The following is an 18434-nucleotide window of genomic DNA, read 5'->3' as shown; positions in this document are numbered from 1 at the left end:
GCCGCAACAGTGAGAGGTCTGCATACCACAAAAAAAAAAATAAAGAAATAGATTTATTTCAGGAGTTAAAAGAGGTGCTCTGTTAGGTGGTGGTGATGGGATGAATTGGGAGATTAGGATTGACATATATACACTAATAAGTATAAAATAGATAACTAATAAGAACCTGCTGTATAAAAAAATACAATAAAATAATATTCAAAAAAAAAGAGGTGCTCTGTTAGAAAAATAACTTCTCAAGAGATGAAAGAAATCTTCCTCTTTGGTACAACATGATTAAGGTCTAATCTAGCACAGTCTAAATCTGTGCCTATTGATCCTGTTTTTCTGTTCAACTTTTTTTCCCTGTCTCTCTGTTTCTTGATTCTGATAGTATTCTTCCTTAGTGATTTCTGAAATCATTACTAAAAATAACTTAATATTTCCTACTGGACACTCTACTTGGATTTCCTTTAAGAACTTCAAATCCAATATGTCCCAAACTAAACTTATCCTCTCCACCTCCACCTCCTTCCTGGAAAATGTTTCATAGTACCCCATTTACCTGGTGGCCTAAGCCAGAAACCTGGGACTTATCCTTGAATTCTCCTCTGACAATATTTTATTAATTCTATCTCTTTTGCTCTTAAAACTGCCTCCTCCTCACTGCCTTCCTGGCCCTGGCCTATAACTTATTGAAGTTACAGACTTCAAAGTGCTTAGGTGATGGAGTCAAATAAATCTGGGATTGAATCCCGGTTCTGCCATTTCTAAGTGTGATCTTAATCTTAGGCAAATTACTGAACCTCTCTGGGGCTCATTTTCTCATCTGTAAAATAAAAAGAATAATAAAATTTACCTCATATGGTTATTGAAGTAGGCAGATGAGCTAATGCCTCTAAAATGCCCAACATATTGTAAACACTTTGTAAAAGTGTTTTACACATATTGTAAAACACAGTATGTGTAAAACTGTGTTTACACATATTGTAAAAGTTTATACATATTGTAAAAACTTTCCCAAAGTCACTGTCATATTGTAAACACTCAATGAATGGTGGCCACCACTACCCTGCAGGACTGCATATCAATCAAATGATACAATATATATAATCTATGTAAAGCATTTAACATGCAGTAAGGGCTTAATATTTAATAACGTTTAAAAAATTAATTTCACTTCTCATCTTCTCTATAGGTATATTACTTCAATAATACTCTAACATCTAGTCTTAGCCATTTTATCTGTTCCTCACAATGCTTCTAAATGGCTCCGGTTTTCAGGATAAAAGCCAAATACCTCCTCATGACATACAAAGTTATTTATGATCTTTCCTCACTTTGAAGGTTTACTTCTTGCCATTCCTTTAGTTCCAATCACATCCAACTCAGAAGTGTCCTATTCTTTCATGAGTTACTGCTTTTACAGTGCTATTCTTTTTGCCTAGAATTCCCATCTACTCTTTTCCCCAATCCAATTCCAATTTTGTCTCATACTACTTCTTCTAACCCTTCACGGCTCAGCCCAGGAAGCCTTCCCTGTCCTGGAGAAAAGGGACTGGACCAAGCACCAGCAGCAGCCTTGGCGCGTGTCCTGGCCCTCCAGGCAATTTATATCCCAGCCAGGCTTCCTGGGGGACTGACTTCTCTCTTTTTTGTGTAATTGAACAGCTCTGCCCCACGGGGGGCCTTTTTCACACTTGAGTTCGAAACACAGTCTCTGTGCTCTCAGACATTCTTGTAAGTTTTTCCTTCTAATGACATAAGAAGAAAGATTTTATTTTACTGATATTTTACTTGATTTTTTACATTTATGTTGATGAAAGAAATAGTCTGTAACATTGCTTTCTTGTAATACCCATGACAGGTTGGCATCAAGGTTATACTGTCTTCTATAATTATATGGGAAGTATTCCCTGTTTTCCACTCTCTGGAATATTTTATATAAAACTTGGTATTTTTCCCCTTAAATATTTGGCAACTAACATTTATTGAGCATATACTACATGCCAGATTCTATACTAAGCTCATTTACTATGTTACCTCATTTAATCCTCACAGCAACTTTCTAAGGTATATATCATTATTATCCCTGTTTTACAGAGAAGAAACTGGGGCTTATAGAAGGTAACTTTCCCAAAGTCACAGTGCTGGTAGGCAGCAGAACTGGGACTTCAACACATGTATCCCCATGCTCTCAATCACTTGCTATACTGTCTTGTAATACTTAATATATGGTATTATGATTACCTATTCATTTATCTGCCTCCCCATTAGTCAGTGAAATCTATCTAGTAAGATCCTTGAAGGGTGGGATCATGTCTTCCATTTTTTGCATCTCTTAAATCTAGCATCATGTCTACCAATTAATAGATGCTCAATAAGTAGCTGCTAAGTGAATGAATGAAAACATATCATTTGATTCTTATAACAACAGGGTGAGGTAAAGTGGTTATTATCAATCCCGGTTCAGAAAGCAGGTATATGTTTACTTTAGAATGTTGCTAAAATGGCTTTTGTCTTTAAGTTAAAATATATAACCCCCATGCAAAGAAGGCATACATGATTTAGTTTCTTCAACAAGGAAAAAGCAAAAAACAAATTTTAATTACTTGCAAACTGTCAATGACAACAGATTTAATGTTCTGATACCATCTGTAAGACAGAGACCTTCATATTTTTTCTGGGGTCAAGAGTATAAATCCAATAAGAAAAAGATTATCTGGTGAGAAAATGGCAATAAAATAAAAGCCTTAAGCAGAAAAGCTTTCAAAGAAGGTCAGCAGTGTAGCTAAAGAAGAATTCCCCACTGACTATGCCATGCGGTAGGGATGTCATAAGAAGATTTAAGGTAGACATAAAATACCCACAGCAGGGATGTCTTGGCTTCAGTTAAATGAACTGAAATTTCCATTCTGTCTTTTGTCTGATGAGTCTGTAAAAACGCTTATATATGGGTATCACAGAACTGAGATTTTTTTGATGTAGATCAGATCATAATTATGGCAAAATAACTAGGTTACAGTAAGACAAATCTGGCCTAGAAATAAGAATGAATGTCTGAGAGCCAATGTCCTTATGTTCTGAAATTGTTATTTGGGAGATTATATCAATATAACTACAATCCTAAAGAATATTAAGAATAGAAAAGATCCTTGAAATATTTAAATAGAATTCTGCCTAAAGGATACCCTAGACAACCTCACGAGGATTCTTCCAAGCCTCTCTCTTCTAACCCCAATCCAAAATACACATACGCACACACTTTTTTACTGCAGCAGTTTTTGTCAAGTTGCTTTTAGGACAAGAGTATTATAACATATCTCAAAGGGGAAAAAATGTGAGAATAAAAACATACCAAAGGAACTATTAAACACCTCACAGGAAAACGATTCTCAGAACTATTTCAGAAGTCTTTGTACTCTCTATAGCAAAATAAACAAGATAGTCAGCAAGGGGTCCCTTACAATATAGATATTGCCTAGGCTCCCGAAGTCAAATATGCTAATGATAAAAATTGAAATGCAGAAAGAATAGAAAAAAATGATTTACTTCCACCAGTGAAAGACAATTCTTTTTTAAAAAATTTATGTATTTATTTATTTTTGGCTGCATTGGGTCTTCATCAATGCGTGCAGGCTTTTCTCTAGTTGTGGCAAGCGGGGGCTACTCTTTGTTGTGGTGCACAGGCTTCTCTTGTTGCGGAGCTCGGGCTCTAGGCGCATGGGCTTCAGTAGTCATGGGACGTGGGCTCAGTAGTTGTGGTTTGCGGGCTCTAGAGCACAGGCTCAGTAGTTGTGGCGCATAGGCTTCGTTGCTCCGTGGCATGTGGGATCTTCCTGGACCAGGGCTCGGATCCATGTCCCCTGCACTGGCAGGTGGATTCTCAACCACTGTGCCACCAGGGAAGCCCAAAAGACAATTCTTAAACATCTTGGAGTGTCTACTTTAGTCATTTTGTTCATCATCATTGTTTTTGCAAAAAGCTTTGTTTCCATTGAGTCCATGGCTTGGGAGCAGTTCAGGGGTGGTTAAGAAGCTGCCCTGGGGAAGGAGGCACAGGTTTAGGCAGAAGCCCCAAGGACAGGGGCCTGCAGCAGTGTCCCTCCCTCATAGGCCACTGGGTCTTCTTATTTTACTTGGAATTTTTACATTTATGTTCATGACAGAAATTAGTCTGTAAGTGTTGATTTCTTGTAACGTCCTTGTCAGGCTGGTACTAAGATTATGCCGGCCTCTACAATTATTTGGGAGGTATTCTCTGTTTTCCATTCTCTAGAATAGTTTATGTAAACCCTGGTGTTATTTTTTTCCCTTAAATATTTGGGATCCCCTAATGAAGACATTTGAGTCTGGACCTGAACCTGAATTTTTCTTTTAGGTAAGATTTTTTTTTCAGTAAGTGATTTAATTCCTTTACGTGATATGGGTTTACTCAGATTTCTATTCCTTCTTGCATCCATTTTCAGTTTTTTATTTTTACAGGAGTTTGTCTATTTCATCAAAGTGATCAAATTTTTTAGTGTAAAGTTGTTCACAATGTCCTCTTATTAACATTTAATGTTTCTAGGCTCTGTAGTAATAGCTCCTTTTTCATTCCTAATACTGGTAAATGATGTCTTCTCTCATTTCATTTCACTGATTAGTAAAAGAGCCATGTCCCCAGCAAAACTAAATTTTCAAAGAACCAATTTTTGGCTTTGCTGATTTTCTCCATTGTACATTTTTTTTCTATTTCATTGATTTCTATTCTTTTTTTTTTTTTTTTTTTTGCGGTATGCGGGCCTCTCACTGTTGTGGCCTCTCCCGTTGCGGAGCACAGGCTCCGGACGCGCAGGCCTAGCGGCCATGGCTCACAGGCTTAGTTGCTCCGCGGCATGTGGGATCTTCCCGGACCAGGGCACGAACCCGTGTCTCCTGCATCGGCAGGCGGATTCTCAACCACTGCGCCACCAGGGAAGCCCCATTGATTTCTATTCTTTCTTCCAGTTTGATTGCTATTTTTTCCTACCTTCTTAGGATAGCAAATTATAATGTTGATTTTTCAGCCTTTTCACTTTTTCTGATAATTGCAGTTGAGGCTGCAATGTTCCCTCTAAGCATTGCTTTAGCAGCATCTGAGAAGTTTTGATATGTTTTATTTTCATTCTTATTCCCTTCAAAGTACTTCCTAATTTCCACTATAATTTTATCTTTGAAAATGTACTTCTTACTAATTTGTAGCCTAATATTGCTATAGAGAACATACTCTAGAAGATAACCCAGGATGTGATCAATTTTGGTAAATGCCATGGACACTTGAAAATATATTGTCTCTGTTCGGTGTTTTTATGAATGTTTTCATTTTTCTTAAGGAAATATCTAGCAGTAAAGTGGCTGGGTCATAGCATAGGTGTATGTTTAACTATGTAAAAATACTAAACAGTTTTCTAAAGTAGCTGTGCTCTTCTCCTCTTTCACTTTAAATACACGAGTTACAGTTAATCTACACCCTTGCCACTATTTGGTACCGTTAAGTTGGGTTTTGTTTGTTTGTTTGTTTCAGGTATTCTAGTGAGTATGAAGTGGTATATCATTGTGCATGGAGTGCTTTTTAAAAATATTTATTTATTTATTTTTGGCTGTGTTGGGTCTTCGTTTCTGTGTGAGGGCTTTCTCTAGTTGCGGCAAGCCGGGGCCACTCTTCCTCGCAGCACGTGGGCCTTTAACTGTCGCAGCCTCTCCTATCGCGGGGCACAGGCTCCAGATGCACAGGCTCAGTAGTTGTGGCTCACAGGCCTAGTTGCTCTGTGGCATGTGGGATCTTCCCAGACCAGGGCTCAAACCCATGTCCCCTGCATTGGCAGGCAGATTCTCAACCACTGTGCCACCAGGGAAGCCCTAGAGTGCATATTTTAAGATCATATTTTTTCAATTTAAGACTTTCTATTTTACTCTATTTTAAAGATTTCAGTTCTCTGGTGAAATTCTCCATATTTTCATCAATTTTTTCCATCTTTTCCTCTATTTACTTAAAGATATTAATCAAGTGTTTTAAAGTCCTTGTATGATAACACCAGTATCTGTGGCATCTGTGAGCCTGCTTCTGTTAGCTTTTGGTTATCTGGTCCTATCTCTTGACATGCCTAGAAAATTTTGACTGAATAATATTATTTTAAATTTTTTTACAGGCTCCAAATTATGTTATCTATGACCAGAAAGAGTTTACCCTTTTCTCTGCTAGGCAGAGAGTGCAGTGTTCATCACTTTTATCTAATCAAAACACTTGAGCAGAAGCAAGAAGAACTACAGTCCTGTAGCCTGTGGAACAAAAACCACATTCACAGAAAGACAGACAAAATGAAAAGGCAGAGGGCTATGTAACAGATGAAGGAACAAGATAAAACCCGAGAAAAACAATTAAATGAAGTGGAGATAGGCAACATTCCAGAAAAAGAACTCAGAATAATGATAGTGAAGATGATCCAGGACCTCGGAAAAAGAATGGAGGCAAACAAAGATTGAGAAGATGCAAGAAATGTTTAACAAAGACCTAGAAGAATTAAAGAACAAACACCTAAAATAATTAAAGTGCACACAAAACATTCTCCAGGATAGACCACATCTTGGGTCACAAATCAAGCCTCAGTAAATTTAAGAAAATTGAAATTATATCAAGCATCTTTTCTGAACCATGAAGCTATGAGATTAGAAATCAATTACAGGGAAAAAAATGTAAAAAAACAAAAACACATAGAGGCTAAACAACACATTACTAAATAACCAGGAGATCACTGAAGAAGTCAAAGAGGAAATCAAAAAAAACCTAGAGACAAATGACAATGAAAACACAATGATCCAAAACCTATGGGATGCAGCAAAAGCAGTTCTAAGATGGAAGTTTATAGCAATACAATCCTACCTCAAGAAACAAGAAAAATCTCAAATAAACAATCTAACATTACACCTAAAGGAACTAGAGAAAGAAGAACAAACAAAACCCAAAGTTAGTAGAAGGAAAGAAATCATCAAGATCAGAGCAGAAATAAATGAAATAGAAACAAAGAAAACAATAGCAAAGATCAATAAAACTAAAAGCTGGTTCTTTGAGAAGATAAACAAAATTGATAAACCTTTAGCCAGACTCCTCAAGAGAAAGAGGGAAAGGACTCAAATCAATAAAATCAGACATAAAAAAGGAGAAGTTACAATGGACACTGCAGAAATACAAAGCATCATAAGAGACTACTACAAGCAACTCTATGTCAATAAAATGGAAAACCTGGAAGAAATGCACAAATTCTTAGGTATAAATTTCCAAGACTGAACCAGGAAGAAATAGAAAATATGAACAGACCAATCACAAGTAATGAAATTGAAACTATGATTAAAAATCTTCCAACAAACAGAAGTCCAGGACCAGATGGCTTCACAGTTGAATTCTATCAAACATTTAGAGAAGAGCTAACACCCATCCTTCTTAAACTCTTCCAAAAAATTGCAGAGGAAGGAACACTCCCAAACTCATTCTATGAGGCCACCATCACCCTGATACCAATACCAGACAAAGGTACTACAAAAAAAAATTACAGACCAATATCACTGATGAATATAGATGCAAAAGTCCTCAACAAAATACTAGCAAACAGACTCCAACAACACATTAAAAGCATCATACACCATGATCAAGTGGGATTTATCCCAGGGATGCAAGGATTCTTCAATATATGCAAATCAATAAATGTGATACACCATATTAACAAATTGAATAATAAAAACCATATGATCATCTCAATAGATGCAGAAAAAGCTCTTGACAAAATTCAACACCCATTTATTATAAAAACTCTCCAGAAAGTGGGCATAGAGGGAACCTACCTCAACATAATAAAGGCCACATATGACAAACCCACAGCAAAAATCATTCTCAATGGTGAAAAACTGAAAGTATTTTCTCTAAGATCAGGAAAAGGACAAGGATGTCCACTCTCGCCACTCTTATTCAACATAGTTTTGGAAGTCCTAGCCACTGCAATCAGAGAAGAAAAAGAAATAAAAGGAATACAAATCGGAAAAGAAGAAGTAAAACTGTCACCGTTTGCAGATGACATGACACTATACATAGATGATCCTAAAGATGCCACCAGAAAACTACCAGGGCTAATCAATGAATTTGGTAAAGTTGCATGATACAAAATTCATGCACAGAAATCTCATGCATTCCTATACAGTAACAATGAAAGATCAGAAAGAGAAATTAAGGAAACAATCCCATTCACCATTACAAAAAAAGAATGAAATACCTTGGAATAAACCTACCTAAGGATGTAAAAGACCTGTACTCAGAAAACTATAAGACACTGACGAAAGAAATCAAAGATGACACAGATGGAGAGATATACCATGTTCTTGGATTTGAAGAATCAACATTGTGAAAATGACCATACTACCCAAAGCAATCTACAGATTCTATGCAATCCCTATCAAATTACCAATGGCATTTTTTACAGAACTAGAACAAAAAAATCCTAAAATTTGTATGGAGACACAGAAGACCCCAAATAGCCAAAGCAATCTTGAGGGAAAAAAATGGAGCTGGAGGAATCAGACTCTCTGACTTCAGACTACACTACAAAGCTACAGTAATCAAGACAATATGGTACTGGCACAAAAACAGAAATATAGATCAATGGAACAGGATAGAATGCCCAGAGGTAAACCCACGCACCTATGGTCAACTAATCTATGACAAAGGAGGCAAGGATACACAATGGAGAAAAGACAGTCTCTTCAATAAGTGGTGCTGGGAAAACTGGACAGCTACATGTAAAAGAATGAAATTAGAACACTCCCTAACACCGTACACAAAAATAAACTCAAAATGGATCAGAGACCTAAATGTAAGACCGGACACTATAAAACTCTTAGAGGAAAACATAGAAAGATTACTCTCTGACATAAATCACAGCAAGATCTTTTTTAACCCACCTCCTAGAGTAATGGAGATAAAAACAATAATAAACAAATGGGACCTAATGAAACTTCAAAGCTTTTGCACAGCAAAGGAAACCATAAGCAAGACAAAAAGACAACCCTCAGAATGAGAGAAAATACTTACAACCAAATCAACAGAGAAAGGATTAATCTCCAAAATATATAGACAGCTCATGCAGCTCAATATTAAAAAAACAAACAACCTAATCAAAAATGGGTAGAAGACCTAAATACACATTTCTCCAAAGAAGACATACAGATGGCCAACAGGCACATGGAAAGCTGCTCAACATCACTAATTATTAGAGAAATGAAAATCAAAACTACAGTGAGGTATCACCTCACACCAGTTAGAATGGGCATCATCAGAAACTCTACAAACAACAAATGCTGGAGAGGGTGTGGAGAAAAGGGAACCCTCTTGCACTGTTGGTGGGAATGTAAATTGATACAGTCACTATGGAGAACAGTATGGAGGTTCCTTAAATAACTAAAAATAGAATTACCATATGACCCAGAAATCCCACTACTGGGCTTACACCCAGAGAAAACCATAATTTCAAAAAGACACATGCACCCCAATGTTCACTGCAGCACTATTTACAATAGCCAGGTCATGGAAGCAATCTAAATGCCCATCAACAGATGAATGGATAAAGAAGATGTGGTATATATATACAATGGAATATTACTCAGCCATAGAAAGGAACAAAATTGGGTCATTTGTAGAGACATGGATGGACCTAGAGACTGTCATACAGAGTGAAGTATGTCAGATAGAGAAAAACAAATATCGTATATTAAAGCATATATGTGGAATCTAGAAAAATGGTACAGATGAACCAGTTTGCAAAACAGAAACAGAGACACAGATATAGAGAACAAGTATGGACACCAGGGGGGGAAAGTGGGGAGTGGGGTGATGAACTGGGAGATTGGGATTGACATGTATACAATGATGTGTATAAAATAGATAACTAATAAGAACCTGCTGTATAAAAATATAAATTAAATTAAATTCAAAAATTCCAAAAAAATTTTCAAAAAAAAAAAAGGAAGTTCATCCACATGAAGAAGTTCATCCACATGAAGAACTGTGCTCATGGTTACACAGCCAATAGGTAGATAATTCAAACCTAAGACTATTTGATTCTAAACTTGTGCTATGAACCACTATCCTGCCACATATGCAAATTGCATATCCTCAGCATTCAGTACAGTGCCTGCCACGTGGTAGACTTTAACATTCAACAAACATTGTTTTATTGTTGAAACAATAAAACAAATAATATATGAACAAGATAATATATGAAAACCCTTGTAAATTATAAAACTCTGCATGAATACTATTATTTCCTTCCACCCTGACTCAGTTTTTGTTGATTTTTCTACTTCACCATCCTTATCCACTTCCCCAGTAAACACAGGTCAGTAAACATAGGTCAAAGAAAAATGTAATAATTTCTTTAACTCTCCATATGAAATCAGTAATCCCTCTACTTCTGTGCTCTCAGGGACTCTGTACTTACTTTTATTATAATAATTATATAACCCATTTGCACACAATTCTTCCCCTATCCACGCTAGATTATGAATTTTTCAAGAAAAGAAACCACATTTTATTTATCTTTGTATTGCTTGTGCCTAGGACAGTGTCAGGATATGAAAGATGCCAAATTCATATCTGCTGAATAAATGCAGAATCACTCTCAGACCCAGATAAGAGGGTAGGTCCTTGCCTTGGAACTCATATTTTTTTCCCAGATTTATTGAGATATAATTGACAATAAACACTGTGTAACTTTAAGGTATACAATGTATACCAATAATTTTAAATAGCTAGATAGACAGACAGAAAGATAGATGAGAACATACAAGATCTATTATCTTAGCAAATGTCAAGTATATAATACAGTATTGTTAACTATAGTTACCATGCTGTACATTATTAGATCCCAGAACTTATTAATCTTGTAACTAAAAGTTTGTACCTTTTGACCAACATCTCTTTTGCCCCACCCACCAAGTCCTGGCAACCACCAATCTATTCTCTGTTTCTATAAGTTCAACTTTTTAAGATTTAATATGTGAGGCCATAAAGTAGTTGTCTTTCTTTATCTGACTTATTTCACTTAGTATAATGCCCTCAAGTTTCATTCATGCTGTCGCAAATGGCAGGATTTCCTTCTTTTTCATGGCCAAATAATATTCTGTTACATTTGCACCACATTATTTTTATCCATTCACTTGTTAATGGACACTTAGGCAGCTTCCATATCTTGGCTATTGTGAATAATGCTGCAATGAACATAGGAGTGCACATATTTCTTTGAGATAGTGATTTAATTTCCTTCAGATATATACCCAAAAGTAGAAGTGCTGGATCATATGGTAGTTCTACTTTTAATTTTTTGAGGAACCTCTATACTGTTTTCCATAATGTCTATACCAATTTATATTCCTACCAAGAATGCACACGTGTTCCCTTTTCTCCAATTCCTTGCCAGCCCTTATCTCTTGTCTTTTTGATAATGGCCATTTAAATAGGTGTGGTATCTCATTATGGCTTTGATTTGCATTTCCATAATGATTAGTAATGTTGAGCACTTTTTCACGTACCTGTTGGCCATTTGTATGTTTTCTTGGAAAAAATGTCTATTCAGGTCCTTTGTGCATTTTTAATTTTTTTTTCTATTGGGTTGAGTGAGTTCATTATATATTTTGGATATGAACACTTATTGGTTACACGGTTTGCAAATATTTTCTCTCATTTCATACAATGCTCTTTCATTTTGTTGTGCAGAAACTTTTAAGTCTGATGTAGTCTCACTAGATTCTTTTTGCTTTTGTTGCTTATGCTTATGGTATCATATTCAAAAAATCATTATTAAGACTAATGTCAAGGAGGTTACCTCTGTGCTTTCTTCTAGGAGTTTTACAGTTTCAGGTCTTAAGTTCAAGTTTTTAATCCATTTTGAGTTGATTTTTGATAGTGTAAGATAGTGGTCCAGTTTAATTCTTTTGCATGCTGCTGTCCAGTTTTCCCAACACCATTTATTGACAAGACTATCCTTTCTCCATTGCATATTCTTGGCTCTCTCATCACAAATTAATTGATTTATTTCTGGACTCTTTATTCTGTCCCGTGGTATATGTATCTGTTTTTATGTCAATACCACACTGTTTTGATTACTATAGCTTTTAATAGAGTCTAAAATCAGGACGTGTGATTTCTCCAGCTTTGTGCTCCTTTCTCAACATTGCTTTGGCTATTCAGGGTCTTTTGTGGTTCTATATGGATTTTAGGATTGTTTGTCTATTTCTGCCATTGGAATTTTGATAGGGACTGCATTATATCTGTGGATTGCTTTGCGTAGTATGGATATTTTTAACAATACTAATTCTTCCAATCCATGGGCATGAAATATCTTTCCATTTAATTGTGTCTTCTTCAATTTCTTTCAACAATATCTTATAGTTTTCAGTGTACAGATCTTTCACCTCCTTGGTTAAATTTACTCCTAAGTAGTTTATTCTTTTTGATGTTATGGTAAATAGGATTGTTTTCTCAATTTCTGTTTTCAATAGTTCATTGTTAATATATGGAAATACAACTGATTTTTGTAAATTGATTTTGTATCCTGCAACTTTACTGAATTCATTTAGTTCTAACAGATTTTTGGTGGAGTCTAAGGGTTTTCTGTATATAATATCATGTCATCTGCAAATAGTCACACTTTTAATTCTTCCTTTCCAATTTAATGTTTTTATTTATTTTTCTTGACTAACTGCTCAGGCTAGGACTTCCTGTACTATGTTGAATAAAAGTGGCAAGAATAGGCATTCTTGTCTTGTTCCTGATCCTAAAGGAAAAGCTTTCAGCTTTTCACCATGGTGTATGATGTTAGCTATGGACTTGTCATATATGGTCTTTATTATGTCAAGGTACATTCCCTCTATATCCACTTTTTTGAGAGTTTTTATCATAAATGGATGTTGAATCTTGTCAAGTGCTTTTTCTGCATCTACTGAGACAATCACATGATTTTTATCTTTCATTATGTTAATATGGTGTATCACACTGATTGATTTGTGGACTTGAACCATCTTTGTGCATCCCTAGAATAAATTCCACTTGATCCTGGTGTGTGGTCCTTTTAATGCATTGTTGGATTCAATTTGCTAATACTTTGTTGAAACTTTCGGCATCTACATTCATCTAGGATAGTAGCCTGTAATTTTCTTTTCTTGTAGTGTCCTTGTCTGGTTTTGATATCAGGAGAATGCTGGCCTCGTAATAAGTTTGGAAGTGTTCCCTCCTCTTTTATTTTTTGGAAGTTTGAGAAGGATCAATGTTAATTCTTCTTTAAACATTTGGTAGAATTCCCAGTGAAGCTGTCTGCTCCTCAACTGCTGTTGGGAGGTTTTTTATTACTAATTCAATCTCCCTACTTGCAATTGGTCTGCTCAGATTTTCTATTTCTCCATAATCCAGTCTTGATAGGTTGTATGTTTCTAGAAATTTATCCATTTTTCTTAGGTTGTCCAATTTGTTGGCATATAATGTAAATGGTAGTCTCTTATAAACCTTTGTGTTTCTGTGGTGTCAGTTGTAATGAGTCCTCTTTCACTTATAATATTATTTATTTGAGTTCTTTTTTTCTTGGTTAATCTAGAGAAGGATTTTCAATTTTGTTTTATCTTTTTAAAAACCAATTCTTAGTTTTGTTGATCATTTCTATTTTTTCCCTATTCTTTATTTCTGCTCTAATCATTATTTCCTTTCTTCTATTAATTTTGAGCTTAGTTTGCTCTTCTTTTTCCAGTTCCTTCAGGTGGAAGGTTCAGTTGTTTATTTGAGACCTTTTCTCTTTATAGCTATAAACTTTCCTCTTAGAAATGCTTTTGCCATATCCCATAATATCACAAGATTTTTAAAAAATTTCCCTTTTGATTTCTTTGGTCCACTGGTTGTTCAGGAGTGTGTTGCTTAAATTCCATGTATTTGTGAATTTTCCAATTTTCCTCCTGTTATTGATTTCTAGTTTCACACTATTGTGTTTGGAAAAGATGCTTGATATAATTTCAATCTTCTTGATTTGTTAAGATTTGTTTTGTGGCCTAACATATGATCTATCCTGGAGAATGTTCTGTTTGTTCTTGAAGAGAATGTGTTTTCTGCTGCTGTTGGATAAAATGTTCTGTATATGTGTGTATAGATCCATTTGGTCTATAGTGTTACTCAAAAGTGCTGTCTCCTTGGGCTTCCCTGGTGGCACAGTGGTTGAGATTCCACCTGCTGATGCAGGGGACATGGGTTCATGCCCCAGTCCAGGAAGATTCCACATGCCATGGAGCGGCTAGGCCCGTGAGACATGGCTGCTGAGCCTGCGCATCCGGAGCCTGTTCTCCACAATGGGAGTGGCCACAACAGTGACAGGCCCGCGTATTGCAAAAAAAAAGAAAAAAAAAAAAAGTGCTGCTTCCTTATTGATTTTCTTTCTGTATGATCTATCCATTGTTGAGAGGGGGGTATTAAAGTCTCCTACTTTTACTGTATTGTTTATTTCTCCCTTCAGTTCTATTAATATCTGCTTTATATTTAGATGCTCCGATGTTGGATATTAACAATCGTTATGTCATCTTCATGAATTGTTCCCTTTATCATATATAGTAACTTCTTTGTCTATTGTGACCCTTCGTTTTTAACTTAGTTTATTTTTTTCTGATACAAGGATAGGTATCTCTGCTCTCTTTTTGTGAGCATTTGCAAGGAATATCTTTTTCCATCCCTCCATTTCCAACCTATGTGTGTCCTTAAAGTTAAAGCGAGTCTCTTACAGGCATCATTTCCCTTTTAAGACAGTGTGGTATTGGCAAAAGAATAGACAAATAGGTCAATGGCACAGAACAGAGAGCCCAGAAATAGACCCTCACAAATACACTTAACTGATCTTTGACAAAGGGGCAAAGGCAATATAATGAGGCAAAGATAGTCTTTTCAACAAATGGTATAGGAACAACTGAATATCTGTGTGAAAAAAAAAGGAATACAGACACAGACCTTATACCCCTTACAAAAGTTAACTCAAAATGTATCATAAAGCTAAATGTAAAACACAAAACTACAAAATTCCTAGAAGATAACACAAAAGAAAATATAGGTGACTTTGGGTATGGCAATGACTTTTTAGATATAATATTAAAGGCATGATCTATGAAAAAAATAATTATAAGCTGGATTTCATTAAAATTAAAAACAGCTCCTTTCCAAAAGACAATGCCATGAGAATGAGAATTCAAGCCACAGACTAGGAGGAATTATTTGCAAAAGACACATCTGATAAAGTATTATTATCCAAAATATACAAAGAACCCTTAAAACTCAAGAATAAGAAAACAAATAGCCCAATTTAAAAATGGGCCAAAGATCTGAACAGACACTTCACCAAAGATGATATACAGATGGCTAGTAAGCATATGAAAAGATGCTCCTCATCATATGTCATCAGGGAAATGCAACTTAAACCAACAAGATAACACACACTCCTATTACAATGGCCAAAATCCAAAACACCAACAGCATCAAATGCTGACAAGGATGTGGAGCAACAGGAACTCTCATTCATTGCTGATGGATTGCAAAGTGGTACAGTCATTTTGGAAGAAAGTTTGATAGTTTCTTAGAAAAGTGAACATCCTCTTACCATACAATCCAGAAAATGTACTCCTCAATATTTACTCAAAGGAGTTGAAAATTTATGCCCACACAAAACCTGCACATGGATGCTTATAGTAGCTTTATGTGTAACTGTCAAATCTTGGAAGAAACCAAGATATCCTTCAGTAGGTGCATGGATAAATAAACTGTAGTATATCCAGATTTTAGAATATTATTCAGCACTAAAAAGAAATGAATTATCAAGCCATGAAAAAGAAGTTGAGGAATCTTAAATGCATAATACTAAGGGGAAAAAATCAGTCTGAACAGGCTACATACCGTATGATGCCAGCTATATGATATTCTGAAAATACTGGGTTGGCCAAAAAGTGCCTTCGGTTTTTAAGTAAAAATAAAAGACACATTTTTTCATTTTCACCAAGAAGTTTATCGAACAACGTATTCACCCTTTTGTTCCACTACCTTCTGCCATTTTTCAGGCAACTTCATAATTCCATCTTCCCAAAACTTTTTACCTTTTTGAGCAAAGAACTGTTCCAGGTGCCTTTTACAGCTTCCAGGGAATTCAAATTTTTTCCATTAAGAGAATTTTATAAAGACCAAAATAAATGGAAATCTGAAGGTGCAGTGTCTGGTGAATGTGGCAGGTGAATCAGAAGTTCCCAGCCAAGCTGTAATAGTTTTTGCCTTGTCATCAAAGAAACATGAGGTCTTGCATTATCCTGATCGAAGATTATGCGTTTTCTGTTGACTAATTCTGTATGCTTTTCATCGAGTGCTGCTTTCAGTTGGTCTAACTGGGAGCAGTACTTGTTGGAATTAATTGTTTCGTTTTCCAGAAGGAGCTCATAATAGAGGACTCCTTTCCAATCCCACCATATATACAACATCACCTTCTTTGGATGAAGACTGGCCTTTGGTGTGGTTGGTGGTGGTTCATTTCGCTTGCCCCACGATCTCTTCCATTCCACATTAGTGTACAGTATCCACTTTTCATCACCCCTCACAATTTGTTTTCAAAACTGAACGTTTTCATTACATTTAAGTAGAGAATTGCATGCAGAAATACGGTCAAGAAGGTTTTCTTCGCTTAACTTATGTGGAACCCAAACATCAAAGTGATTAACATAACCAAGAGGTGCAAATGATTTTCAGCGCTTGATTTGGATATTTTGAGTATGTTGGCTATCTCCCGTGTGGTATAATGTTGATTATTCTCAGTTAATGTCTTGATTTGATCGCTATCAACTTCAACTGGTCTACCTGACGGTGGAGCATCATCCAGTGAGAAATCTCCAGCACAAAACTTTGCAGACCACTTTTGACATGTTTGATCAGTCACAGCACCTTCTCTATATACTGCACAAATCATTTTTTGCATCTCGGTTGCGTATTTACCTTTCTTAAAATAATAAAGTATAATATGCCAAAAATGTTGGGTTTTTTCTTCCATCTTCAATATTAAAATGGCTACACAAAAATTCACCAATTTTGATTTCTTTTTTTAAATGCACGCTGATATGACAGCTGTCACATACAATCTAACAAACTTGTTTTGAATGAAGTTAAAGACAACTAAGTGCTACTAGAGCCATCTTACAGAAAAACCAAACGAACCTTTTGGCGAGCCCAATAGCAAAACAATGGAGCCAGTAACAAGATCAGTGGTTGCCATAGGCTGGGGGAAGGGAGAGATGAATACACAGAGCACAGGCCATGTTTAGGGTAATAAAACTATTCTGTATGATACTACATTTGTAGATACATGTCATTACACATTTGTCAAAACCTATAATAATGTACAACACTGAGAGTGAAGCCTAATGTAAAATATAGATTATGATATGTCAATGTAGGTTTATGAGTTGTAACAAATGTATCACTGTGGTACAGGATATTGACAGTGGAGGAAGCAGTCCATGTGTAGGGGCAGGGAGTAAATGGGAACTTTCTGTACTTTCTGCTTAATTTTGCTATGAACCTAAAACTATTCCCAGAAAAAAGTCTATTAAAAAAACATAGCTCTTAACCATCTTTTGATACTACGACCCAGATCAAAATAGTTGTTTCCACTACGGATAAGAAGGTAAAACCACTGTTTGATTATTTCTAAAACCTAGCTTCCAAAATCATCTTAACTGGTAATTTAAGGCTCACAATGAGGATCAAAGAACTTACTTTTCAATTTTCTTCCTTTGTTCTTTTTGCCTTTGTTGTTCTTTCACTTGTTCTCTTTCAATATCCATGAAAAGTCGTCTATATCTCAGGTACTGCTTTTGACGCTAAAGAAAATAAGTTAAAATTGTTAAGATTCCGCTCTCAGAGGACTTTCCAAGAAAGGAAAATATCCTTGTGCCATAGACAAGAAAACTATATGATACAAAAGTCACAGGGAATTAAGTCCTTAATTTCCTTCTATTTATGGTGACTCAGGATACTATCACATATAGCAAGAGATTTATATTTTCAAGCACATAGCTATTAGATGTAACAGACAAATCAGAGAAAGAAGTACTAATTTAGGGCTTCCTGTGGTGCAGTGGTTGAGAATCCGCCTGCCGATGCAGGGGGCACGGGTTCGTGCCCTGGTCCAGGAAGATCCCACATGCCGCAGAGCGGCTAGGCCTGTGAGCCATGGCCGCTGAACCTGCGCATCCAGAGCCTGTGCTCCGCAACGGGAGAGGCCACAACAGTGAGAGGCCCACGTACCACAAAAAAAAAAAGAGAAGTACTAATTTAGTTTGCACTTAGCATGGTCAGTTGTCAATAGCCCTTGAGGAAATGATTATATTTAATATGA

General features: G+C 36.0%; 1 protein-coding gene across 6 annotated transcripts in view; it reads right to left on the bottom strand.

The window, feature by feature from the left end:
- The window catches only part of CCDC15 (coiled-coil domain containing 15), a 72964-nt gene that overhangs the window by 24028 nt on the left and 30502 nt on the right, over nucleotides 1–18434 (bottom strand). For 5 of the 6 annotated variants that reach the window (XM_067039232.1, XM_067039231.1, XM_067039228.1 and 2 more), the window contains exon 13: nucleotides 17813–17916. In XM_067039232.1, coding sequence (XP_066895333.1) covers nucleotides 17813–17916 — 104 coding nt within the window. Of the gene's footprint in view, nucleotides 1–3968; nucleotides 4024–17812; nucleotides 17917–18434 lie in introns of those variants that run through there. The other variant, XM_067039233.1, reaches the window with a different exon arrangement.

This window comes from Kogia breviceps, chromosome 7 (genome assembly GCF_026419965.1).
Source record: "Kogia breviceps isolate mKogBre1 chromosome 7, mKogBre1 haplotype 1, whole genome shotgun sequence".
Lineage (NCBI taxonomy): Eukaryota > Metazoa > Chordata > Mammalia > Artiodactyla > Physeteridae > Kogia > Kogia breviceps.
Note: the sequence above shows the minus strand (reverse complement) of the source record. Positions and strands in the feature narration are given on the sequence as shown.